This window comes from Pelophylax lessonae (assembly GCF_965119305.1).
Source record: "Pelophylax lessonae genome assembly, chromosome: 8".
Classification (NCBI taxonomy): domain Eukaryota; kingdom Metazoa; phylum Chordata; class Amphibia; order Anura; family Ranidae; genus Pelophylax; species Pelophylax lessonae.
The window spans coordinates 295,631,688-295,659,052 of NC_138775.1; the positions used below are offsets into that span (position 1 = coordinate 295,631,688).

Genomic DNA, 27,365 nt, shown 5'->3' on the forward strand with positions numbered 1-27,365 from the left:
TCCCTGCACTACTTTAGTCTGACTTTGATGCGTTTTGAGGTCCATAGGCATAGGCATTGCTTCAAGTCCAGTCAAAATTGTGGAAAACAAATTGAGGTAAAATTGTGGCAAAATCGCACGACTTTTAGGTCGCACAAGCGTGAAAGGGGCCTAATTTTAAATGTAGAGTTTTTTTTAAAGGAACACACCCAAAATGAACATTTTCCAATATAATATAGATGGCAGGGGGATCTGTGTTCTGAGCTCCCAGGTCTGCACTCTTACGAGGGGCTCCCCCCACCGCTGCTGGATTTTCTAGCTATTATACATAGTTAATTATAAAGCCAAATTAATTTTATTCTTCTACTGTAGCCTGTACCATTCCCGCAGCCATGCATTCTCCTGTACCATTCCCGCAGCCCTGCATTTTCCTGTACCATGCCCACAGCCCTGCATTCTCCTGTACCATGCCCACAGCCCTGCATTCTCCTGTACCATTCCCGCAGCCCTGCATTCTCCTGTACCATGCCCGCAGTCCTGCATTCTCCTGTACCATTCCTGCAGCCCTGCATTCTCCTGTACCATGCCCGCAGCCCTGCATTCTCCTGTACCATGCCCGCAGCCCTGCATTCTCCTGTACCATTCCCGCAGCCCTGCATTCTCCTGTACCATTCCCGCAGCCCTGCATTCTCCTGTACCATGTCCACAGCCCTGCATTTTCCTGTACCATGTCCACAGCCCTGCATTCTCCTGTACCATGTCCACAGCCCTGCATTGTCCTGTAGTATGCCCGCAGCCCTGCATTCTCCTGTACCATGCCCGCAGCCCTGCATTCTCCTGTACAATGTCCGCAGCCCTGCATTCTCCTGTACCATTCCCGCAGCCCTGCATTCTCCTGTACCATTCCCGCAGCCCTGTATTCTCCTGTACCATGCCCGCAGCCCTGCATTCTCCCGTACAATGTCCACAGCCCTGCATTTTCCTGTACCATGCCCACAGCCCTGCATTCTCCTGTACCATGCCCACAGCCCTGCATTCTCCTGTACCATGCCCACAGCCCTGCATTCTCCTGTACCATTCCCGCAGCCCTGCATTCTCCTGTACCATGCCCGCAGCCCTGCATTCTCCTGTACCATGCCCGCAGCCCTGCATTCTCCTGTACCATGCCTGCAGCCCTGCATTCTCCTGTACCATGCCCGCAGCCCTGCATTCTCCTGTACCATTCCCGCAGCCCTGCATTCTCCTGTACCATGCCCGCAGCCCTGCATTCTCCTGTACCATTCCTGCAGCCCTGCATTCTCCTGTACCATGCCCGCAGCCCTGCATTCTCCTGTACCATGCCCGCAGCCCTGCATTCTCCTGTACCATGCCCGCAGCCCTGCATTCTCCTGTACCATGCCCGCAGCCCTGCATTCTCCTGTACCATTCCCGCAGCCCTGCATTCTCCTGTACCATTCCCGCAGCCCTGCATTCTCCTGTACCATGTCCACAGCCCTGCATTTTCCTGTACCATGTCCACAGCCCTGCATTCTCCTGTACCATGTCCACAGCCCTGCATTGTCCTGTAGTATGCCCGCAGCCCTGCATTCTCCTGTACCATTCCCGCAGCCCTGCATTCTCCCGTACAATGTCCGCAGCCCTGCATTCTCCTGTACAATGTCCGCAGCCCTGCATTCTCCTGTACCATTCCCGCAGCCCTGCATTCTCCTGTACCATTCCCGCAGCCCTGTATTCTCCTGTACCATGCCCGCAGCCCTGCATTCTCCCGTACAATGTCCGCAGCCCTGCATTCTCCTGTACCATGCCCGCTGCCATTGCAAACTTAATTTCTGAGGTTTTAATTACATTATTTTAATATAGTCAGTCGTGAACTAAAGTAAACCAGTCTAAGGCATGAAACTCCAGGGCTCAAAATGAGTCCCACTCTGGCCCTGCTGCTACAGCACATGGAGTGAGACTTCACCTGATAAGCAAATGTGGTGCATACAGGGGGATACTCAGGTTTGCTTTTTTTTCTGTAGAAAACAGAACGATGGCAACCATTCTGACAAGTGGAGAAATCCCCAAAGGATAACGAAAGCTCATTATCGCCCCCTAGGGAAGAAGGACAGGTGTTCACTCTCAACTGCAGGGGTGGAGTGGGCCAGGGGGGCAATTGCCCCCCCCCCCCCCGGGCCGCTCTGATGTACTGTAAAAAGGCTGCACTGCTTCTGCCACAGACATGCCTAAAGGATTCCTGGTGAAGAGAAGTCCCCACCGCTGACCTACTGAGTGCAGGATGATGACAAGGACAGAGCGCAGGCCTCCCCCAGCATGAGGCCGGTTCCATGCCCCACTTGAGACTCTCCTCCCATGGCCAGCCCCAACCGAGCTGTCCCAGCACCCCCTGCTGGCCAGGTTGGGAACCCAGATTCAGCCTGGGGGTGAGTAGAGTACCTGGAGCAGGGCTTCAGCCTGAAATGGGGGTCAGGAGGAGGACAGGAAGAGGGAAGAGTAGGACGGGAGCAGTCGATGCACCATGGGAATCTGGTTTGTACTTGCCCCCTGGGCTGAAAGTTGCCAGTCTGCCCCTGCTCACCTGAACATCATTAGAAACAAACATTTGGGCTAGTTTCATTCAGCAAAGATTATGGGCCCATCTATACCAGTTTCAATAAAGTTTGTTAAAAAACAAACAAACAATGCACCACCGCTGGTGTGAAATGGGCCAATCTCATTCTTTTAGCTTACTTAGATAAAATATCCAAAATAAAGGTCCACAAGGGGAGAAATCCAACACATGTAGAGTCATGAAATACATCAAAATAAATGTATCAGCAAAAACGCTTTTTGTGGCCCCAGATAATGGTAGTCTCATTAAATGTCAAACCCGTACCTGCAAAACATTTGCAAATAGAAACCCCCTGATGATCTCTGCTGCCCTGTTAATGTTTGAAAAAAAAAAAAATCATAATATCCCAGAGAGCTCTTTGGAGGATCGGTAATCCCAGAAGAATCTTTTTGAAGGTACTCAGGGATTTTCTGTTCCCAAAGAGTACCTTCAGAAAGGTTTTTCTGGGATAACCTTTTCACTAAAGACCTCTTTTGGATAATATGATTGTTTGACACTCCAACAAGGCTGGCAAAGGTCATGAGGGGGTTCCTACCTACAAATGTGCTGCTGGAGATTTACCCACTTCGGGACCGGAAGGATTTCCCCCCATAATGACCAGGCCATTTTTTGCGATTCGGCACTGGGTTATTTTAACGGACAATTGCGCGGTCGTGCGACGCTGCACCCAAATACAATTGATGTCCTATTCTTCCCACAAATAGAACTTTCTTTTGGTGGTATTTGATCACCTCTGCGATTTTTATTTTTTGCGCTATAAACAAAAAAAGAGCGACAATTCTGAAAAAAATAAAAAATATTTTTCACATTCTGCTATATAACATTCCCAAAAAAATTGTTAAAAATCAAAATTCTTTTACATTTTAGGCCAATTTGTATTCTGCTACATATTTTTGGTTAAAAAAAATTGCAATAAGAACTCATTATCAAAGATCAAAAAATGTGTACCGAGCTATGGACAAATGAACGAATAAATGAATAAATAAATAAATAAACCTCTACCTAGATGCAGCTGTTCAAAAATGGTGAATACCAAATTATTAAAGTGCAGTGCCAAATACCAGCACAAACAGGTATAGTGGTAAAATATCAAATAGGTGGAAAACCAAATAAGTATCAAATTAAAGTGCAATATGCAATGTGCAATTATATACAAATACATATAAAAGTGAAAATAATATTCCCCTCTCGGGGTGTTATTAACGGAAATGCAAGACCACTAATAGTTCAATAAACGTGCTAATAATTGCGTGCAACAGTCCACATATATTCCACAGAAAGTCCCAATGTAAAGTGCTTAAGTGCTGAAAACGCAGTGCAAAAGCATGCCTTTATCCAGTGCAGTGAGACAATGGTGACAGTCCGCCCCCTGTGGATGTTCCACTTACCGGACTAAGTTGACCCCATAAGCCATATAGCCTAAAAAGGTCAAATAGAGCTGGTGTCCCAGTAAGGAAGGTTGGTGTATTCTTGGGGTTAGTAGCCAATGGTCCCTGTAGTCCTTATTGCTCCAATCGCATAAAGGGGAAAGGAGAGACCCCACAATAGTGTAATTCTGATAACACTTTAATGGTAGTTAAAAACAATAATTACACTCACATTTGTTGAGATGTATTAAGGCAAAAAGACAAATCAGGCGGGTCTAAAAGTCTTCCTGGCCGTGGATGCTCTCGGGGTGGCGCCTGGTCCCGGTTTGCGTTCCACCCGTGCCGGAAGTGACGTGCCGATGTCCGTAGACCGCGTAGACGCGTTTCGCCCTCCCCCTTCTGGGCGTTTTCAAAGACGTATTTCAAAGAACTCATTATCGCCCCCTAGGGATGTGAGACATGTCCTGACTTTCACCAGAACATCAAAGGCAAGGCTCATATCACACATTTGTCTCCTTGTATATGGTCTAAAAATCGAATTTTTACCAATGTGGTCATCTTATTCTTCCCGCCATCTTTTTTGTTCTCATTTGACATCTCTTATCTCATTTAATGATTGCTGTTTCTGTTTTCAGGGTCCGGCCCAGCTCCTCTATAGCTCTGGTCATGGAGCTGCAGGCGGCCGGTGGTTTCAACCCCTATGGTCAGGAGGTTCAGCACTTGTCCTCTTGTGGTTGGACCAAGCTGGACTTGTTCGATCATCATAACCAAGTCCTGAGCGGCCGATGGAAGCTTCCTTTAAGAGGTCTGCCACTTCGACCGGGCCTGAGCACCGGACAGCTCAACACCGTGCCGCAGGTAGTGTGAGTGCTTGCTGCATGTGACACATATGGCCTTCACCCAGCCTATCACAGCCAGATCTGTCACCCCCGACTTCACTCAGCGCTATGGCAGATGCTGGCGCTATGACACTAAGTAAAATTGATTAGCGGTAATCCGTAGTCCTCTTTAGATATAAATGTGAAAAGATCAGAAGATCATCAGAGTGTTGACGTGAATGTAAATCCAATCACTAAAATCTCATGTGCTTTAACCCTTTCGCTGCCAGAGCCATTTTTGCATTTTTTGCACACGTTTAAAAAATCATTTTAGGCCTAAAGATTACACAAAACCCCCCAAATATCATATACCCTATATCAGTGGTCCTCAACTCCGGTCCTCGGGCACACTAACAGGCCAGGTTTGCAAGATAACTAAATTACATCACAGGTGATCTCATTTGCTGCTCAGTGATTGCAGTACTCTAGTCTGCATCTCCTCAAAGTAATACTTAATATCTGGTCTGTTAGTGGGCCCTGAGGACCGGAGTTGAAGACCACTGCCTTATATTACCAAAAGTATTGGGACACCTGACTTTACACGCACGTGAACTTTAATGGGATGAATTAGAGCGGAGACTGCGAGCCAGGCCTTCTCGTCCAACATCAGCGCCTGACCTCACAAATGCGCTTCTGGAAGAATGGTGAAACATTCCCATAGACACTCCTAAACCTTGTGGACAGCCTTCCCAGAAGAGTTGAAGCTGTTATAGCTGCAAAGGGTGGAGCCAACTCAATAATGAACCCTACGGACTAAGACTGGGATGCCGTTAAAGCTCATGTGTGTGTAAAGGCGTCCCAATACTTTTGGTAATTTAGTGTATTTTCTGAAAGCAGACCCTTTAGAGAATAAAATAGTGAATAGAGAATAAAATAGTGGTAGTTTTTTATTATTAATTATTTTAATTTTTTATGTCACACGATATTACCGCAAAGGTCTAGAAAATGCATTAATTTAAGGGCACAAAAACACAACAAACTACCAAAATGTTTGGTAAAATATAAAAGATGAGGTTGCACCGAGTAAATAGATACCCAACATGTAAAACCTTAAATTTGTGTGTACCCGTGAAATGGCGACAAACTTCAGTAACCTATATTTCCTATAGGCGACGCTTTAAACGCCCCCTACAGGTCATCAGTTTAGTGTTACGGAGAGGGTATTGTGCTAGACTCCGGCGTTTGTAGCGATATGTATCATGTGTGAGATCTATTGTCGCCAGTGGGGATCTATTTTTGCATGGGGATCTGTTGTTGCTGGAGGAGGATCTATTGTTGCTGGGAGAGATCTTATATTTCTGGGGAGTTAGTCGTTGCTAGAAGCGATCTATTGTTGAGAGAGAGGTCTATTGTTGCTGGCTGCTGGAGAATGTAGGGTTGTTGCTGGTGGTCTATTGTCGCTGGGGTGGATCTATTGCTGCTGGGGTGGTATTTTGTTATGGGGGGGGCATTGTTTTATAGATGATTTCTTGTTTCTGTGGGTCTATTGTTGTTGGCTGCAGGGGATCTATATTGCTGCTTTTCTTGTTAAAATTAACAAGTTCAATACAAATTACTTAGCACCACAGAATGATACTTGGTTCTTGGTACTGGGAGGTGGGTAGGGGGCTGAGACCAAGGGATGTGCTTGGGGGTGGGTAGGGGGCGGAGACAAGGGTGACTCAGAAGGGGGAGTTCCTGCACCTACTATCTGAGAAAAAAAGCCCTAATAGAGACTGAATATCAACCAAAAATCCAGAAAAATCTAATGATACAAATGTTATAAATGGAGTTGCAGTTCAGTGAGTAAAATAAGTATTTGGTTCCCAAGCAAAACATGACTTAGTAGTTGGTGGAGAAACCCTTGTTGGCAGCACAGAGGTCAGACGTTTCTTGTAGTTGGTGACCAGGTTTGCGCACATCTCAGGAGAGATTTTGATCCACTCTTCTTTACAGATCTTCTCTAAATCCCTATGGTTTCTTGGCTGTCGCTTGGCAACTCTAACCTTCAGCTCCCTCCATAAATTTTCTATAGGATTAAGGTCCGGAGACTAACTAGGCCACTCCAGGACCTTAATGTGCTTCTTCTTGAGCCACTCCTTTGTTGCCACTCCTTTGTTGCCAATGTTTTGGGTCATTGTCATGCTGGAAGACCCATCCATGACCCATCTTCTGATTTCTGGCTGAGGGAAGAAGCTGCTCATCCAAGATTTTACAATGTATGGCCCCGTCCATTGGCCCCTCAATGCAGCATAGTGGGCCTGTACCTTTATCAGAGAAACACCCACAAAGCATCATGTTTTCACCTTCGTGCTTCACTGTAGGAATGATGTTCTTAGGGTCATAGTCAGCATTTTTCTTCCTCCAAACACGGCGAGTTCCCCTCCTCAAGAAGACACATTGACAGTCATGCCAATGAACATCTAAATGATTCAGAGAAGGATTGGGAGAAGGTGCTGTGGTCAGATGAGACCAAAATGGAGCTCTTTGGCAATAACTCGACTTACTGTGTTTGTAGGAAGAAAAATGCTGACTATGACCCTAAGAACACCATCCCTACAGTCAAGCAGCACTGTATAATGTACATGGCCGTGATGTTATAGTGGCGCCCCCTGCAGGAGGTGTGAGGAGGCAGCACTGTATAATGTACATGGCTGTGATGTTATAGTGGCGCCCCCTGCAGCAGGTGTGAGGAGGCAGCAATGTATAATGTACATGGCTGTGATGTTATAGTGGCGCCCCCTGCAGGTTGTGTGAGGAGGCAGCACTGTATAATGTACATGGCCGTGATGTTATAGTGGCGCCCCCTGCAGCCGGTGTGAGGAGGCAGCAATGTATAATGTACATGGCCGTGATGTTATAGTGGCGCCCCCTGTAGGAGGTGTGAGGAGGCAGCACTGTATAATGTACATGGCCGTGATGTTATAGTGGCGCCCCCTGCAGGAGGTGTGAGGAGGCAGCACTGTATAATGTACATGGCCGTGATGTTATAGTGGCGCCCCCTGCAGGAGGTGTGAGGAGGCAGCACTGTATAATGTACATGGCTGTGATGTTATAGTGGCGCCCCCTGCAGCAGGTGTGAGGAGGCAGCAATGTATAATGTACATGGCTGTGATGTTATAGTGGCGCCCCCTGCAGGTTGTGTGAGGAGGCAGCACTGTATAATGTACATGGCCGTGATGTTATAGTGGCGCCCCCTGCAGCCGGTGTGAGGAGGCAGCAATGTATAATGTACATGGCCGTGATGTTATAGTGGCGCCCCCTGTAGGAGGTGTGAGGAGGCAGCACTGTATAATGTACATGGCCGTGATGTTATAGTGGCGCCCCCTGCAGGAGGTGTGAGGAGGCAGCACTGTATAATGTACATGGCCGTGATGTTATAGTGGCGCCCCCTGTAGGAGGTGTGAGGAGGCAGCACTGTATAATGTACATGGCCGTGATGTTATAGTGGTGCCCCCTGCAGGATGTGTGAGGAGGCAGCACTGTATAATGTACATGGCTGTGATGTTATAGTGGTGCCCCCTGCAGGAGGCGTGAGGAGGCAGCACTGTATAATGTACATGGCCGTGATGTTATAGTGGCGCCCCCTGCAGGAGGTGTGAGGAGGCAGCACTGTATAATGTACATGGCTGTGATGTTATAGTGGCGCCCCCTGCAGCAGGTGTGAGGAGGCAGCAATGTATAATGTACATGGCTGTGATGTTATAGTGGCGCCCCCTGCAGGTTGTGTGAGGAGGCAGCACTGTATAATGTACATGGCCGTGATGTTATAGTGGCGCCCCCTGCAGCCGGTGTGAGGAGGCAGCAATGTATAATGTACATGGCCGTGATGTTATAGTGGCGCCCCCTGCAGGAGGTGTGAGGAGGCAGCACTGTATAATGTACATGGCCGTGATGTTATAGTGGCGCCCCCTGCAGGAGGTGTGAGGAGGCAGCACTGTATAATGTACATGGCCGTGATGTTATAGTGGCGCCCCCTGTAGGAGGTGTGAGGAGGCAGCACTGTATAATGTACATGGCCGTGATGTTATAGTGGCGCCCCCTGCAGGATGTGTGAGGAGGCAGCACTGTATAATGTACATGGCCGTGATGTTATAGTGGCGCCCCCTGCAGGATGTGTGAGGAGGCAGCACTGTATAATGTACATGGCTGTGATGTTATAGTGGTGCCCCCTGCAGGAGGCGTGAGGAGGCAGCACTGTATAATGTACATGGCCGTGATGTTATAGTGGTGCCCCCTGCAGGAGGCGTGAGGAGGCAGCACTGTATAATGTACATGGCCGTGATGTTATAGTGGCGCCCCTTCAGGAGGTGTGAGGAGGCAGCACTGTATAATGTACATGGCCGTGATGTTATAGTGGCGCCCCCTGCAGGAGGCGTGAGGAAGCAGCAATGTATAATGTACATGGCCGTGATGTTATAGTGGCGCCCCCTGCAGGAGGCGTGAGGAAGCAGCACTGTATAATGTACATGGCCATGATCAGGTTGTGGCTGATATGTTTGATGATATCTCTGCAGGTTGGAAAAGCTGAACTTTACCTGCGCATCATCAATGCCCGGGACGCAGACCTGCAATCCATGGCGGAAATCGACCCCAGGAACTCCTCGCTCTACCAGTACCCCCCATTGGTTAGTAGAAGTCATGTGATGTCTGAGATTCTGAGTGTAATTATACAGGAAGTGGACTGTGACAGATTTGAAGAAGAGGTATAGGTGACGCTGCCTTTATAGTGTGTGCAATCATGGGGAGAAAAGATGCCAAAACAAGTGAAAAATATATAAAGAATATGTCTTAAAAATATATGTGTAATCCTATTGCACAAACCCCATATGAAAACAACGATAAAGTACAAACACGAAAAATACTTATATAGTAGTGATCCAAACATATAAAACAGGAGGTAAATCCACTTGTGCTCTCCCCTCAGCTCTGCACTCACCTGAACCCCTGCAATGAACCCCTGTAATGGTTTACTACGGAGTCCTGTATCTCCTCCTCCTCCTCACCGGGTCTGATCAATGGGAATTCTCATCACAGGGTATATGGAGAAGTGAGGCAACTCATAGTGTAAGTCCGTAACATGTACATTTATGTATAAAAGTAAAACACGTACAGGGCTACAATAAATAAAAGCAGTCTGCGATATACACTATGTCTGGAAAGCCACGCATTCCACGGACCAGAAACTCTGAACCAGAAGTGACGCAATGATGCTCTAGTCTCTGCCCTATGCGTTTCGTCAGAATGACGTCATCAAGCGCAGCCTGATCGGAGCCTCACAGAGAGTCTGATACTGCACTTTGAAAATATTTTTTGCACCAAATCACTTTACGATCCTTACAAGGATTTATGATTTTTTTTAATTATTAGATTGGTTTATGGACTTATTTGATTATCTGCTCATTGCACTTTTTTTTGCACATTCTTGCACGGAGAGCACTTTCTTGTAGCACTATATTTATTTTGATAGAGTGTGTTTAGTGTTTTATATTTTTGGATCACTACTGTACTATATAAGTATTTTTAATGTTTGTACTTTATTATTGTTTTCATATGGGGTTTGTGCAATAGGATTACGCATATATCTTTTAGACATACTTTTTATATATTTTTTCACTTGTTTTGACATCTTTTTCTCCCCATGAGGATTGCACCCACTATATAGGCAGCGCCACCTATACCTTCTCTTCATATCTATTCCCATATCCCACTTTGTGAGGTAGGCAGTAGCCATTTTGTCTATACCGTAGCACATAACCATAAACAATTTCATTTTGTTGTTACATAGTTGGGAAGGTTGTGTGTGTGTGTTTATGTCATTACCATTTCCCAGATCCCTGTATATTACGTTTGCTTTAATGCTCATCTAAGATTTTTTTTTTAAATTATCAACACTCCCCTCAGACACCACCAACTGTGTAAGATAATTCCACATCCTTACCGCTCTGACAGTAAAGAACCCCCTATGCAGTTTAGAGCCCTTTTCAAACTTGTAGGACCTGAAAGCCGGGTGACTTTGACACGATTTTGATGCGAAGCAATGAAGCAATGCCTGTGTAATCTTGAGGTCTATGGACCTCAAGTCACATCTAAGTCTGAGCAAAGTAGTTCAGGGACTACTTTGAAGTTGCACAGATATGGCACTCATTGGAAATCATGGGGTACAAATTGTCATGCGACTTTGCAGTCCCAAGGCGCAGGACAAGACACAAGTCCATCTGGTTCAACCAATAAAAAAATAAAAAAAAACAGTAAAGAAAACCCAACCGTACAATCCCATATACACAATCCTATACCTGCAGTTGATCCAGAGGAAGGCGAAAAAACCCCAGCAAAGCATGATCCAATTTGCTCCAGCAGGGGAGAAAATTCCTTCCTGATTCCCCGAGAGGCAATTGGATATTCCCTGGATCAACTTTATCTATAAATATTAGAACCCAGTTATATTATGTACACCTAGGAAAGAATCCAGGCTTTTTTTAAAGCAATCTACTGAGCTGCCCAGAACCACCTCTGGAGGGAATCTATTCCACATTTTCACAGCTCTTACGGTGAAGAAACCTTTCAGTATTTGGAGATGAAATCTGTTTTCCTCTAGACGTAAAGAGCGCCCCCTTGTCCTCTGTGATGACCTTAAAGTGAATAACTCAACACCAAGTTCACTATATGGACCCCTTATGTATTTATACATGGAGATCATATCCCCCCTTATGCATTTATACATGGAGATCATACCCCCCTTATGTATTTATACATGGAGATCATATCCCCCCTTATGTATTTATACATGGTGATCATATCCCCCCTTATGTATTTATACATGGAGATCATATCACCGCTTATGTATTTACACATGGTGATCATATCCCCGCTTATGTATTTACACATGGTGATCATATCCCTGCTTATGTATTTATACATGGTGATCATATCCCCCCTTATGTATTTATACATGGAGATCATATCCCCCCTTATGTATTTATACGTGGAGATCATATCCCCCCTTATGTATTTATACATGGAGATCATATCCCCCCTTATGTATTTACACATGGTGATCATATCCCCCCTTATTTATTTATACATGGAGATCATATCCCCGCTTATGTATTTATACATGGAGATCATATCCCCCCTTATGTATTTATACATGGAGATCATATCCCCCCCTTATGTATTTATACATGGAGATCATATCCCCCCCTTATGTATTTACACATGGTGATCATATCTCCCCTTATGTATTTATACATGGTGATAATATCCCCCCTTATGTATTTATACATGGTGATCATATCCCCCCTTATGTATTTATACATGGAGATCATATCCCCCCTTATGTATTTATACATGGTGATCATATCCCCCCTTATGTATTTATACATGGAGATCATACCCCCCCCCCCCCTTATGTATTTATACATGGAGATCATATCCCCCCTTATGTATTTATACGTGGAGATCATATCCCCCCTTATGTATTTATACGTGGAGATCATATCCCCCCTTATGTATTTACACATGGTGATCATATCCCTGCTTATGTATTTATACATGGAGATCATATCCCCCCCTTATGTATTTATACATGGTGATCATATCTCCTCTTCTCAAGAGAGAATAAATTCAGTTCCTCTAATCTTTTCTCATAGCTGAGCTCCCCCATGCCTCTTATCAGTTTGGTTGCCCTTCTCTGCACTTTCTCCAGTTCCCCGATATCCTTTTTAAGAACTGGAGCCAAAAACTGAACTGCATATTCCAGATGAGGTCTTACTAATGATTTGTACAGATGATATCTCTCTCTCTGGAGTCCATGCCTCTGTTAATACAAGAAAGGATTTTGCTTGCTTTGGAAACTGCAGCTTGGCATTGCATGCTATTATTAAGCTTATGATCTACCAGAACACCCGGATCCTTCTTCGCTATGGATTCCCCCAGATCCTTCTCCGCTATGGATTCCCCCAGATCCTTCTCTGCTATGGATTCCCCCAGATCCTTCTCCACTATGGATTCCCCCAGATCCTTCTCCACTATGGATTCCCCCAGATCCTTCGCTATGGTATCCCCCAGATCATTCTCTGCTATGGATTCCCCCAGATCATTCTCTGCTATGGATTCCCCCAGATCCTTCTCCGCTATGGATTCCCCCAGATCCTTCTCCGCTATGGATTCCCCCAGATCCTTCTCCGCTATGGATTCCCCCAGATCCTTCTCCGCTATGAATTCCTCCAGATCCTTCTCCACTATGGATTCCCCCAGATCCTTCTCCACTATGGATTGCCCCAGATCCTTCTCCGCTATGGATTCCCCCAGATCCTTCGCTATGGTATCCCCCAGATCATTCTCTGCTATGGATTCCCCCAGATCCTTCTCCGCTATGGATTCCCCCAGATCCTTCTCCGCTATGGATTCCCCCAGATCCTTCGCTATGGTATCCCCCAGATCATTCTCTGCTATGGATTCCCCCAGATCCTTCTCCACTATGGATTCCCCCAGTTCTACTCCCCCTAGTATGTATGATGCATGCATATTCTTAGCCCCAAGTGCATACCTTTACATTTATCAACATTAAACCTCATTTGCCACATAGTTGCCCAATGAAACAGTGCATTGAGGTCAGCTTGTAAGTTGGAGACATCCTGTAAAGAAGTTATTCCACTGCAAAGCTTGGTGTCATCTGCAAAGACCCAATATCATTTATAAAGGTATTAAAAAGTAAGGATCCCAACACTGAACCTTGAGGTACACCACTGATAACCTTATACCATTTAGAGTAAGAAACATTTCATTCATCAATCAATTTTGTTGATAAACATTAAGAAAAGATAGAGAAAAAGGTTACACACGCCTTGTTAAGGGTGTCTTTCTCCTGGGATGTCCCCACCTATTATGTCAGCATTATGATATTTGAGCCTAGGACAGCTCTTGGGGGGGGGGGCTTGAAAAACTGTGCCCACCCAAGTATAACACTCCATCTACAGATCTCCCCTAAATCAGTGACACAACCAGTACTGTCCTTCCTGCCTGTCCACCCGTCTCCAAGTTCTACAACCTTTTTCAAAACTACCTGCCACTGACAGAAGCCTCTGTTGCAGCAGGCGTATCTCTTTAATAACTCTCATTCTGCAGCTATACAATTGGTGGACGTGAACTTCAGAGACAATAGCTGAGTCAAGACAGTACCAACTGATAGAGATTCGAGTCCCAGTACAGTCCAAAACACATTGCCAAACAAATGTCCAGCAGTCTATTTAAGCATTCCTAACTGGAAAAGGTGTGCACTCAAATGTTATGAGCTGCAGTGCTTAGTAACGACTAGCCAGCAGTAAAAACCCTGTTACAGTTAGGTTCTAATGTCTGCCAGCAAGAACCAATCCAAATTCTGTATTTTCAGAGTATTCAGTAAGTTATAGAGTGAAAGTTATGGTTAGACCAGATGAGACCTGCCCACCATAGCAGAAACTGATGTTGGCAGCTGTTTAGAAGGATGTTAAATTTCAGTGATGGAGCTTATAGAGGACCAATATACAGAGGGGATGTGACTTGGGTCAGGGGTCTGCTCCTCCATTTACCAGCAAAGCTCCAGCATGCGATTATACACCCTTTTGCACATGCCTAAGTCTAACTCTGATGCTCTGATAATATATTAACTGATTTCAGCTTGCTGGAAATTTTGTGGTTTCTCTGATCATAACTGTCCTTCTGTCCCCACACAGATGCCGAGTCCAGCCGCAGCCATCACTGACAACCCAGCGCCAATGTCATCATTCCAGCAGCCGCCCAACTCATTCCAGCTGTCTCTGTCCCCTTACACTGATTATGTAGACCCACCGCCAGTTCAGGAGATGACAAGTCAGCAGAGAGCCAATCAGAGGTGAGACCGTGCCTGAAACTGATCCAGGCTCCTCCCAGAGATACTTTCTACCTATCTGCTTCTGAGCTGGACAGTCACATAATGCGTAACCAATGAAACTGGGAAGATATCGGTCTGAACTATCACACCACCTCTCCCTATGCGGCTCTATGGAAGGACGGTCAGTCCACAATACTGTGAATTTGTTACTTTGTTGCAACAATGTTACATATTGATATTACCTAAAACAGACAAATATGAAGAAGGTGGATTCCACCTCCACCATACAGGAGAGATTAAAAGGGTTATTACAGGCTGAATACAGAATTTTAGTTGATGATTTTGTGTGACAATGAGTGTTGGTATAGTGTTGGGAATAAATAGGGACTAAGGAGCTATGGAGAAATGGAAAAAATCGAATTTATCCTTTTTATTTGTCCTGGTGAGACAGAAAGTAATAGGAAATCTAAAATATTAGTTGTCACCAAGAAGAAGAGGTGTGGAAGGATTTTCCTTTTGCTTTGGGATCTGCCCTCTAATTTCCTGTTGTGTCTCCAGAGTAGAAGGTGAAAAGAAAATCTCCCCGATGGGATACAGACGGCAAACTTACTTATCTGGTCAGCAAAGATAAACCTGTTGACAGTGGATAAATCCTTCCCTAATCCATCCAGAACTAAAATATTTGTCTTTGAATACACTTTAACTGGAACATGCATCTCGACCATAATTGTAAAATTTAGCAATCCTCATGGAATATTTTTTTTGAATTTTCCCTATCCCTGAAAATGCAGATCAAACTGCTTCCTACACGTGACTGGGACAGAATTCTACTCCCACTGTGCTACTGGGATGGAACTCAATTTCCATCATGTGCTATTTCTCCCACCTTGTAATTGGTTCTGGGTACTTCTCCTACCAGGTGACTGGGGTGGAACTTTACTCCCACTATTTGGTTAGGGCAAGTCCTACTTCCACTGTGTGACTGGGAAGGAGTCATACTCATATGTGACTGGGATAGAGCGCTACTCCCACCATATAACTGGGGAGGAGCGCCACTCCTACCATGTGACTAGTTCAGAACATTACTTCCACTATGTAACTGTAGGGACACTTCTCTTACCATGCACTGGGTTGGAGTACTACTCTCATCATGTTACTGGGACAGAGAACTACCCCCAACATGTGACTGGGGCATGTGACTTCTCCCACCATGTGACTAGTTTTGAGCACTACTCTCACCATGTGATTGGAGCAGAGCACCACTTTCACCAGGTGACTGGGGTGGAGCACTACTTCCACCATGTGACTGGGACAGAGCACTACTCCCACCATGTGACTGGGGCGGAGCACTACTCCCACCATGTGACTGGGGCGGAGCACTACTCCCACCATGTGACTAGTTTTGAGCTCTACTCTCACCATGTGACTGGGACAGAAAACTACTCCCACCATGTGTCTAGTTTGGAGCACTACTCTTACCATGTGACTGGGGTGGAGCACTACTCTTACCATGTGACTAGTTTGGAGCGCTACTCTCACCATGTGACTGGGACAGAGAACTACTCTCACCATGTGACTGGGGTTGGAGTACTACTCATACCATGTGACTAGTTTTGAGCACTACTCTCACCATGTAACTGGGACAGAAAACTACTCCCACCATGTGACTGGAGCGGAGCAATACTCCCACCATGTAAATAGTTTGGAGCACTACTCTTATCATGTGACTGGGTTGGAGCACTACTCTTACCATATTACTGGGACAGAGAACTACTCCCACCATGTGACTGGGGCAGAGCACTACTCCCACCATGTGACTAGTTTGGAGCGCTACTCTCACCATGTGACTGGGACAGAGAACTACTCTCACCATTTGACTGGGGCGGAGTACTACTCCCACCATGTGACTAGTTTGGAGCGCTACACTCACCATGTGACTGGGGCGGAGTACTACTCCCACCGTGTGACTAGTTTGGAGCACTGCTCTTACCATGTGACTGGGGTGGAGCACTACTCTCACCATGTGACTGAGGTGAAGCACTACTCTCACCATGTGATTGGGGAGGAGTACTATTCCTGATGTGTAACTGGGGAGGGGCTTACTCCATCATCTTTTTTTCCCAGTAGTGATTTGTTGGGTGAGGAAAATAACGTGATCTAATCCTTAGTACTAGAGAAATCAATGTAAACATTTTCATGACTCATGTAATTAGAATTCTGAATGTTCAGCTTTATGACTCTGATGATTCTGTGTTGTCTGTTTATAATTATTGTTTATATAAACATTGATCATAAATAAAAACATTTGAAATCCTCCAGGCTGGGACTTGTGTTTTATGCCCAGGGTTCCACTTTAAATAAAGCTGTGACTAAACATGACAGCTTGTGGTCCTCTGGCTCTTGAGGCACTACAATTCTCTGCATGCTCCATCAGATTGTTGTCCCCATACACATTTCTGGGGGGTGTCTGAACTTCGTAGTTGAAGGTGTCCGGAAACGGGCATGGAGGTAAAACTCATCACTTAGCCTCTGATCTAAAGACCTTGCAATTTTGGAGTTCCACTTTAGTAGGAGGTCACCAGGCTTCAGGGTGAAATATGGTGGGTAGATCTTACCAACATTAAATAGTGGTAACTAGGTGAGGAATTAGTTGGGGGGATGCAATTATTCTGAAGTCTGTGTTGCAGGAAAGTTGCAGCTTGAAAGGTCAAAGATCAGCTGTGTTCACAGACTGTCTGTTACCCACAAGAAAGTCATGCAAGTCATTGCATTCTGTTTTTTAGTTTTGGATGGCGTAGTGAGGGGTTAGACTTTTTTATTGCTGTCTGTGTTCCCACTAGGAAAACCTAAAGTGTAATCGTACTCACTACTCCTCACTCCCTCACCGGCACCAACATCTTCACCTGTTCTGTTCTTTTCTGAGTTCAGGACCTTTAGAGATCTTGTATGGCTAGGTCAGAATGATGCAACTTCCATGCCCATTCATCAATGTATGGCAAGAATGTACACTGATTCTTTGTCTGTTCTGTGTTAAAGTTTCTTGCCTGCTGTCCGTACTGTACACTGAGCCGAGTACACACCACTCAGTGTACAATTTCAGCATCTGACGAGATGAATTAAAGCCCGCACATAAGTGACATCGTCTCAGCCCACCCAATCAAAACCATAAAAAGATCAGGAACGGAAAAAAGACTGGTCGAAGATTAGGAACCAGAAAGAGGACCTGACAAAGATTTGGACCGTCTGAAGATCGGGAACCAGCAAGTAGACCAGGTGAAGCTAAGGGAACCTGGAAGAAGACCTGAAAAATATTGGGAACCCAGAAGAGGACAGGCCAAAGATCAAGAACCCAGATGAGAACCAGCTGAAGATCAGGAATCCAGAAGAGGACCATCTGAAGATCTGGAACTCGAAAGAAGACCAGACAAAGATGAGGAACCCGGAAGAGAAACTTCAGAAAATCAGGAACTCAAAAGAGGATCAACCAAAGATCAGGAACCCAGAAGAAGGCCTGCCGAAGATCAGGAACCCAGAAGACGACCTGCCAAAGATCAGGAACCCAAAAGAGGACCCACCAAAGTTCAGTAACCCAGAAGAGGGCCTGCCGAAGATCAGGAACCCAGAAGAGGACCTGCCAAATATCAGAAACCCAGAAGTAGACCTGCCAAAGATCGGTAATCCGGAAGAAAACTGGCCAAAGATTGGGAACCTGGAGAAGGTCCTGCCAAAGATTGTGAGCCTAGAAGAGCGTCTGCCAAAGGTCAGGAATGCAGAAGAAGACAGGCCAAAGACGAAGAACCCAGAAGAAGACCATCCAAAGATCAGGAACCCAGAAGAAGGCCAGCCAAAGATCCAGAACCCAGAAGTAGACCAGCTAAAGATCAGGAACCTGGAAGAAGACCAGCCAAAGACTGACCGAAGATATCAGCAGAAGAAGCTCTGGAACACCACATTGCTAAGGTGGGGGCGAGTATAGTTCCACTTTAAAGAGCTTACCTCTATTTGTCCTGGTGACCATTGTTATTGGGACGTTAAGAGATGGGAAATCCAAAGTTGTACAGCTATAACCGGAAGATGAGGTTAATCCTACAATGGGGACACCTGTTCTGGTGACAACCATCTAAGGAGAAATCCTGCCACTTCCTGTCATGTCACTGGAGCAAGAAGTGAAAAGAAACCCCCCAACCAGACACAAACAGCAATAAAAACCTGATGGTGGTCTAACTGTTCTACACTACACATCCAAAACTAGAAAGAAAAAAAAAATAATAATTTTGGGTATAGATACACTTCAGCTCTTGCAAGGTGCATGCTGTGTACTGTCTGTGGAAACTCATCAAAGAATATTTTAAACCTCATTGTGTGGAATTTTGGAGGCAATCCAGACAAATTTATATTAAAACAGGTATTTTATTGAAAGCATTATTGTTAAAAAAACAAAGACAATTTGAATAAAGAAGCATGTGTGTTTGTAGGCATAGGAAGCAAAATAATCAAGAAAAAATATTATATATAGGAGGTCAGTTACAAAGTGGCATTCCCCAACTGGCTGCTGTATAGATCCATATAGGGTAACACCATAGATCAGGGATTCCAAAACTACGGCCCTGCATTTGTTCAGGAACTACAATTCCCATCATGCCTAGTCATGTATGTGATTGTCAGAGTTTTACAATGCCTCATGGGATGTGTAGTTCTGCAACAGCTGCAGGGATGTAGTATAGAATCCCTGCCATAGATGTTACCACAGAAAGGGAAATGTCCAACGCGTTTCAAAATATGTAACAGATTCTTCTTCAGGGATTTTTCTGCCACTTCTGCAATATATAATAGTTACATTAAAGTTACGCGCTATAAAAATATATTCACCAACATTAATTTGACATATAAAGTTGAAAAAAGCTTACATAGTGTATATGACCCTTTGGTTTGAGTGCTTCCATAGGCCAAAATACCTCCAAGCTGCGATTAACTCATAATGTTGCAACAAGGCCGCTGGAAAGTATAGCTGGAAAAGAGAGAAAAAGGGGAATATCAAAGCTATATATATATATATATATATATATATATATATATATATATATATATATATATATAGGTTCAGGACTAAGGATGTAAGACTGGGGTGCAGGGAAGAGAGGAGGTGCCCAGTTCAACATCTCTTGAATCCTTTTACACCTACCTTCAATTCACCAACTGTAGATGACTGCAAGCGTCAAGTTTCCCGAGTGGCTAATTTCCGAAGAACTTCTCTCTGTTGGGACAGTTACTGTTCCAGAGCCTGCAGGTTGCCTACTGTATTGTATGTTTTCCTCAGTCACTGGGATGCCTTCCATTATCGTGTTTGCAGGCCTTTTCTGGGCTCCAGCCTCCGTCCCGTGTGATATAAAAGGGAAGAGGTTTGGGTCCTAGGAGAGCAAGAGAAAATGGACATATAAATGGGAACCTTGCAGAAGCTTGCCGGGACCTGTGGTCCACCTCAGGAGCACCAACTCTTCGGGACACCCATGATTACAGACACCTCTACTTGAGTTCTTCCAAAAAGGATTTATCCCAAAAGGACTTTACCTATGCAGGTACGCTGGGGCAGCCACAACTAGGGATCGTTAGGGAAAGGACATTTATTCGTGTTATACATGTTCTGCTGAATTCTCAGTAAAAGCTGCTCTGCCATGAGCCTGGTCTGAAGTTATTCAAAGCGGTGCATGTTGGGTCTTGGCGTATTCCTAAAGAACCTGGGTCTGTAATAGCACTATGGGGTATGTGTAACACCACTACAGAAGATTAACTTACAAGACAGGGAAGAGGTAGTTGCAAGGGGGATCTGAAAAGAAGAACAGCAATAACAACCAGTCATTTGGTGTGGTACCTGGTTAGGTGGCAAGTCCTCTGGTAGTGAGGGGTCAGTGCTCTGGCTGCCTCTCTAGCTGTCCGTCTTCTCCAGGCACCGGGAAAGCACAGGGAAAGCAAACAAACTCAATGCAAACATTGTCCAGGTTGGGATTCAAACAAATGACACCAGTATTGCAAGGCACCACTAAGCCACTGTACTGTCCTATAAACTCACCCCAAGTCTGTGGCCTCCTAAACCAACATGGTTTACGACATGTGGGCTCAGTTAACAAAGCTGGAGCAGGTGGAAAATTGTGCAGCCAATCATTGTTTTCTAATCTGGAGTTGGGTGGTCTCTGTAGGCATAGTTGACCACTTTCATAGCTCCAGTTTTTATGAATTGTTTCCCCTACAGGGTTCTGTATATAAACATGGCAGTTCTCGTCTACGAGCGTCAAGTTTCCCCAGTAGCTAATTATTGAAGAACCTCTCTTTGTCGGGACAGTTACTGTTCCAGAGCCTGTGAGCAGGTTGCCAACTGTATTGTATGTTTTACTCAGGTACTGGGCTGCCTAGGTCAGGGGGAAGGGGTTAATGTTTCCTGATGCCTTCCCCAATCATGTTTGCAGGCATTTTCTGGGCTCCAGCCTCTGTCCCGTGTGATATAAAAGGGAAGAGGTTTGGGTCCCAGGAGAGCAAGAGAGAGCGGGCATATAAATGGGAACCTTGCAGAAGCTTACCGGGACCTGTGGTCCACCTCAGGAGCACCGACTCTTCGGGACACCCATGACTATGGACACCTCTACTTGAGTTCTTCCAAAAATTGACTTTTCCCAAAAGGACTTTACCTATGCAGGTATGCTGGGGCAGCCACAACTAAAGATAGTTAGAGAAAGGACATTTATTCGTGTTATACATGTTCTGCTGAATTCTCAGTTAAAGCTGTTCAACTGCCATGAGCCTGGTCTGAAGTTATTCAAAGGGGTGCATGTTGGGTCATGGAGCCTGGTCTGAAGTTATTCAAAGGGGTGCATGTTGGGTCATGGAGCCTGGTCTGAAGTTATTCAAAGGGGTGCATGTTGGGTCATGGAGCACGGTCTAAATTTATTCAAAGGGGTGCATTTTGGGTCATGGAGCCTGGTCTGACGTTATACAAAGGGGTGCATGTTGGGTCTTGGCATATTCCTAAAGAACCTGGGTCTGTATAGCACTATGGGGTATGTGCAACACCACTACAGAAGGTTAACTCACAAGGCAGGGAAGAGGTAGCTGCAATGGGTAACTGAAAAGAAGAACAGCAATAGCAACCAGTCATTTGGTGTGGTACCTGGTTAGGCAAGTCCTCTAGTAGTGAGGGGTCAGTGCTCTGGCTCCCTCCCTAGCTGTATGTCTTCTCCGGTCACCGGGAACAGACTAGCATTATAGCATGATCACTAAGGCATGATCACTAGGTACAGGAAGCGAAGGGTTAACTCAGGGCAATGTATGAGACCCGTGCTATGTGTCCCGCGGGGTTTCATTCCGTTACTGGGAGTAAGGGGGTGGAGGTATGCTGGACTGGTGGAGTGGGCAGTGGCTCTGCATGTCCCTCCAAAGTGTGTAGTTGGGACAAAACATCTTATGGGGGAACCCCGTACATTAGTACATTACATGAGTCTGCCTTAATGTTCAATTGTTCACATGACTGCAGCCTCCGCCAGGTCCCAGGTATTGATGAGCATGTCTTTGGGAGAGGTGTTACCAGTGGCGGCCCGTCCATTGGGGGCGCAGGGGCGCCGCCCCCTCATCCATGCGTCCCGCCCCCTAATCTACATGCAGGGTGCCGGATGCATGGATTCCAATGGGGTTTTTTTTTTTTTTGAAGCACATGATTAGAGCCAGAGGCTCTAATAGGCTTCAAAAAAGGGTGGGCTCGGGGCGCAGGGCACTGCGCCCTGAGCCCCCCCAGTTGTGTGACAATAGCAAATGAATATTCGCTAGTGCCACACTGATTCTCCTCCTGGCCAATCAGGAAGACCCATTTCCCCAATTAAAATCAAGGGGGATATCCTGCGCTTAAATAATGAATAAAAAAGTATATGATAAATTAACATAAAACAAAGTAGCAGCTAGAACACTGGATTCATAGTAATCCCATTCATATTGTGTGTCAAGTAGTGCAGCGCTATGAACAGCAAAATTAATTGTGCTTAAAAAGTTAATAAATTAATATACAATTGACAACAAGGCAATATAATGAAATAAATCAATTGCACTAAAATAAAAGTCCATTCGGCATATATAGATGGTGGAGAGTCCACTAGAGGGTGAAGATCCCAAGATGTGAAAGAGCAATGGAAATAAAACAGTCACCCGTGCGGATAGGCAAGATGGCAGCTTACCGCAATGAGTGGGCCTCCAAATTAATGGATGGGCCACTAAGAGCATAAGGTAATAACTCCTATGGACTGGGTTCTCTCCTCTGCATGAACGGACCAAGTATCACTAGACTGCATCAAACCCTCACTCGCTCATAGATCCAGACACGACTCCAATATGTATGGCAATATGTGGAGGATAAAAGCATTCATAGCGTAATCCCGTTTGGCGGTATAAAAACAGCTTTATTCAAGGTTCTACTTACATGGCAGTAGATCAACACAAGCGAATAACACATAAAAAGCGGCGTCCCGCTATGATCATTACAAAGCCGGCGTCTTGGGGGCGTGGCAAGCGCGATGTCCGGAACCTCCCGACCGGTTTCGTCAGAGTGACGTCGTCAGGGGCGTGGTTACCGGACATCGCGGTCACGCCTTACAAATACCCCATACAAGAATCACATCCGGAACTTCGTCCAATCACGGACGAGAAGGGCGGAAGTGACGAATCTGACCCTTGGCCATTAAGGGCGGAAGTGCACTTATAAAAACAATAGCGTCGAGGAGGACATAGAATTCAAAACGGAATACTTAATTAGCCATCCTCGATCAAGCTAATCAAATAAGGGCAGCAATACTTACTTCGACAGATAATATAAAAAATAAACAATAAACATGGTGTTATATGAAAAAAACCAGAATTAAATGCATATATTGATCACCGATGTCAGTAAGCGCCATCTAGTGGCCAAATAGTATATAGTCAAAAAAAAAAAAAAAAAAAAACAAATACATTTGACTTGATGGAAAAAGAGAAAAAATATTAATAAGGCCAAAAGGCAGATTGCAGCACTTTTCCCTTATAGTACATAACTCCACATATCAGCCTGACAATGGTCTCTAGCAGGTCAGCAAAAGCAAGAGATATAAAAACTTAAAAAAAGATTTTACCACATAGTAACAAAAAAAATGGAGAATTCATATTCATACATGAATGTTGAGTGGGATAGAGCATGATTATACTTTTCCCATCTCAGCAGCAATTAACTGTTATTGATAAAACTGTTAATGTCCCACTCAACATTCAAACCATGAGGGACATAGGTTTTCAAAATATAAATCCACCGCGTCTCAGCGCGGGATAACTCCCTTTTAGCATTTGCCCCTCGCCAATTTGGAGTGAATTTGTCAAAAGCCACAAAAAGCGTATTACGGGGGTCTTTATGTCGGCAGTGGTCAAAATGTTTCGACACGCTATGACCAGGGAACGCTTTACGTATGTTTGCCACATGTTCCCCCATACGGATTTGCATGTTTCTCAGGGTTCGTCCAATGTATTGTTTCCCGCATTTACATTGAAGTAGATACACTACATTTTGTGTTGAACAAGTTATGAAGGATTTAATTGGATACTCTCTCCCGGTGACATGGGACCTGATTTTCTCAATTTTTCTACCTTTAAACACATTAAGAGCACAGATGTTGCATCTCTTACACGGGTAGAACCCTTTTAGCTCCGGGAGGAACATGGGCCGCTCCGGTCTTTCTATAACATTGTGGGCCACCTGGTGTCGTAGTGATGGAGCCCCTCTAAAAATGACATTAGGTCGGTCTGGAAGGGCCGGACCTAGTACTCTGTCATTTTTGATGACAGACCAATGTTTCTGCATGATTCTCTTGACCTCATAATGTTGTGTACTAAAGGAGGTCACAAAACAATTTTTGAAAGGTCGATTATCGTTGTTTCTAATACGTGGGGCAAGTAAAACAGACCTATCCATGTCCGCCACTTCCCTGATGGTCTTATCTAGGGAATCGGCCTGGTAACCCTTATCCAGAAATTTGTTCTTAAGCTGTGAGGCTTGTGTAAGAAAAATATCCAAATGAGTACAATTCCGTCGCAGCCTCATGAATTGTCCTTTTGGGACAGCCTGTAACCATGATTTGTGGTGACAGCTGTCCACTGGGATGAAGCTATTGCGATCGGTTTGTTTAAAGAAGGTGGAAGTGACCAACCTATCCTCCTCGACCACCAGATTTAAATCTAGAAAATTAATACTGGTTGTACTACTGGTACAGTCAAGTTTGATACCTCTATTGTTCTCATTTAGTGTGGACATGAACAGGTCAAGGGAACATTGGTCACCATCCCAAAGGAGGAGGATGTCGTCTATGTACCTACGCCACAGCACCAGCTGGGGCGGTCGGTCCCTATAGACGACATCCTCCTCCCACCTGGCCATGAATAAGTTGGCCAGGCTGGGGGCAAATTTCGCCCCCATAGCCACACCACGACACTGCAAGAAGTAAGTGTTGTTGAACCAAAAAAAGTTGTGAGTCATTGCAAAGTTCAAAATTTCCAAAATGAACTCAATCTGTGCTCTATCCAGATTACTCAGAGTGTTTAAATAATAATGTACCGCCTCATACCCCAGTTGATGCGGTATGATCGTGTACAGGGACATAACGTCCGCTGTAGCAAGGATCATGCCTTCCTTCCATGTGATGTCCTCAACAATATTAAGAACATGGGTGGTGTCCTTAAGGTAGGAGGGCATCTGCATCACCAAGGGTTGGAGGAAAGAATCCACATATCTTCCAATGCGGGAACATAGGGAATCTATCCCACTGATTATGGGGCGGCCGGGGGGTTTGATGGGATTCTTATGCACTTTTGGAAGGAAGTACATAACCGGCAAGCGAGGAGCCAGGGGGACCAAAAATAGTTTTTCCTTCTCTTTTAAGATACCTTTATCAAAGGCCTGCTCAACTAGAGCCTGAAGCTCTTTTTTATATTTGATTGTTGGGTTTCTTTTGAGGATCTGATAGGTATCCCTATCACTAAGAATGTTGTTCATCTCAAGGACATAGTCATCCTTGTCAAGCACGACGATTCCTCCGCCTTTGTCGGCCGGACGGATGACTATGTCCTTGTGTTCAGTGCTGCAATCTGCCTTTTGGCCTTATTAATATTTTTTCTCTTTTTCCATCAAGTCAAATGTATTTGTTTTTTTTTTTTTTTTTTTTGACTATATACTATTTGGCCACTAGATGGCGCTTACTGACATCGGTGATCAATATATGCATTTAATTCTGGTTTTTTTCATATAACACCATGTTTATTGTTTATTTTTTATATTATCTGTCGAAGTAAGTATTGCTGCCCTTATTTGATTAGCTTGATCGAGGATGGCTAATTAAGTATTCCGTTTTGAATTCTATGTCCTCCTCGACGCTATTGTTTTTATAAGTGCACTTCCGCCCTTAATGGCCAAGGGTCAGATTCGTCACTTCCGCCCTTCTCGTCCGTGATTGGACGAAGTTCCGGATGTGATTCTTGTATGGGGTATTTGTAAGGCGTGACCGCGATGTCCGGTAACCACGCCCCTGACGACGTCACTCTGACGAAACCGGTCGGGAGGTTCCGGACATCGCGCTTGCCACGCCCCCAAGACGCCGGCTTTGTAATGATCATAGCGGGACGCCGCTTTTTATGTGTTATTCGCTTGTGTTGATCTACTGCCATGTAAGTAGAACCTTGAATAAAGCTGTTTTTATACCGCCAAACGGGATTACGCTATGAATGCTTTTATCCTCCACATATTGCCATACATATTGGAGTCGTGTCTGGATCTATGAGCGAGTGAGGGTTTGATGCAGTCTAGTGATACTTGGTCCGTTCATGCAGAGGAGAGAACCCAGTCCATAGGAGTTATTACCTTATGCTCTTAGTGGCCCATCCATTAATTTGGAGGCCCACTCATTGCGGTAAGCTGCCATCTTGCCATTTCCCCAATTGGCTGAAAGGAAAAGCCATGCTATTGGCCAAGGAGCGGAGGAGGAGGAGGGAGGAGACTGAGGGGGAAGCCGCCGCTGCCGCCTGCCCAGGGTGAGTGAGCCGGCGACCGGGGGGGGGGGGGGGCGGTGCAGGCTCGAGCTTGTGGGGGACCAGGGGGGGGGGAGAGGACAGTGCGGACTGTGCGGACTGGAGTTGTTGTGGTCGGGGGGGTATGGTGTGGTCCGTCTGCCGGTCCATGGAGCACCAGCCGCCACTGGGTGTTACCCTACTTGCACAGGCACAGTTAGACCCCCACCCACAAGCCATTCATCTAAGTATGTAAAACACTCTATGAGCAAAGCACGGAAGTTTAGAAACTCTGATTTAAAGTGAATTCCCCTGTAAGCAGTGCTAGTTCTAGGGCCAGAATGACTCTGACAGATGCTAGAGGTTTGCTCTGTTACGAAAATAGCTCTACTTCCAAGAGTCTGGTCATGGTGCCCTTAGTGCTGGACTGAAGCTTCACCTGTGTTGATCTGTCATGGAGAACGCAGAACTGGTATGAAACTCCGCCCACTAATTGCAAGTGGTATTTTATCATTCCTAATTAATAAATAAATAAATACATGTGATTTTTTTTTTCTTTTTTTTTTTTTTAGTACTGAACATCCACACCTTTGTATTAAACACAGTGCCACATGTCTCTCCATGGTCCACAGTGCCTGATGCCT

The 27,365-nt window shown here is 45.3% G+C and overlaps 1 protein-coding gene across 1 annotated transcript in view; it reads left to right on the forward strand.

Annotated features, from left to right (window-relative positions):
- Positions 1-27,365, forward strand: part of CCDC17 (coiled-coil domain containing 17) — a gene marked incomplete at its 3' end in the record, with an annotated part of 127,666 nt that overhangs the window by 42,667 nt on the left and 57,634 nt on the right. The window contains exons 12-14 of the mRNA XM_082266377.1: positions 4,593-4,815; positions 9,332-9,442; positions 14,531-14,688. Of these exons, the coding sequence (XP_082122503.1) occupies positions 4,593-4,815; positions 9,332-9,442; positions 14,531-14,688 (492 nt within the window). The remainder of the gene's footprint in view (positions 1-4,592; positions 4,816-9,331; positions 9,443-14,530; positions 14,689-27,365) is intronic.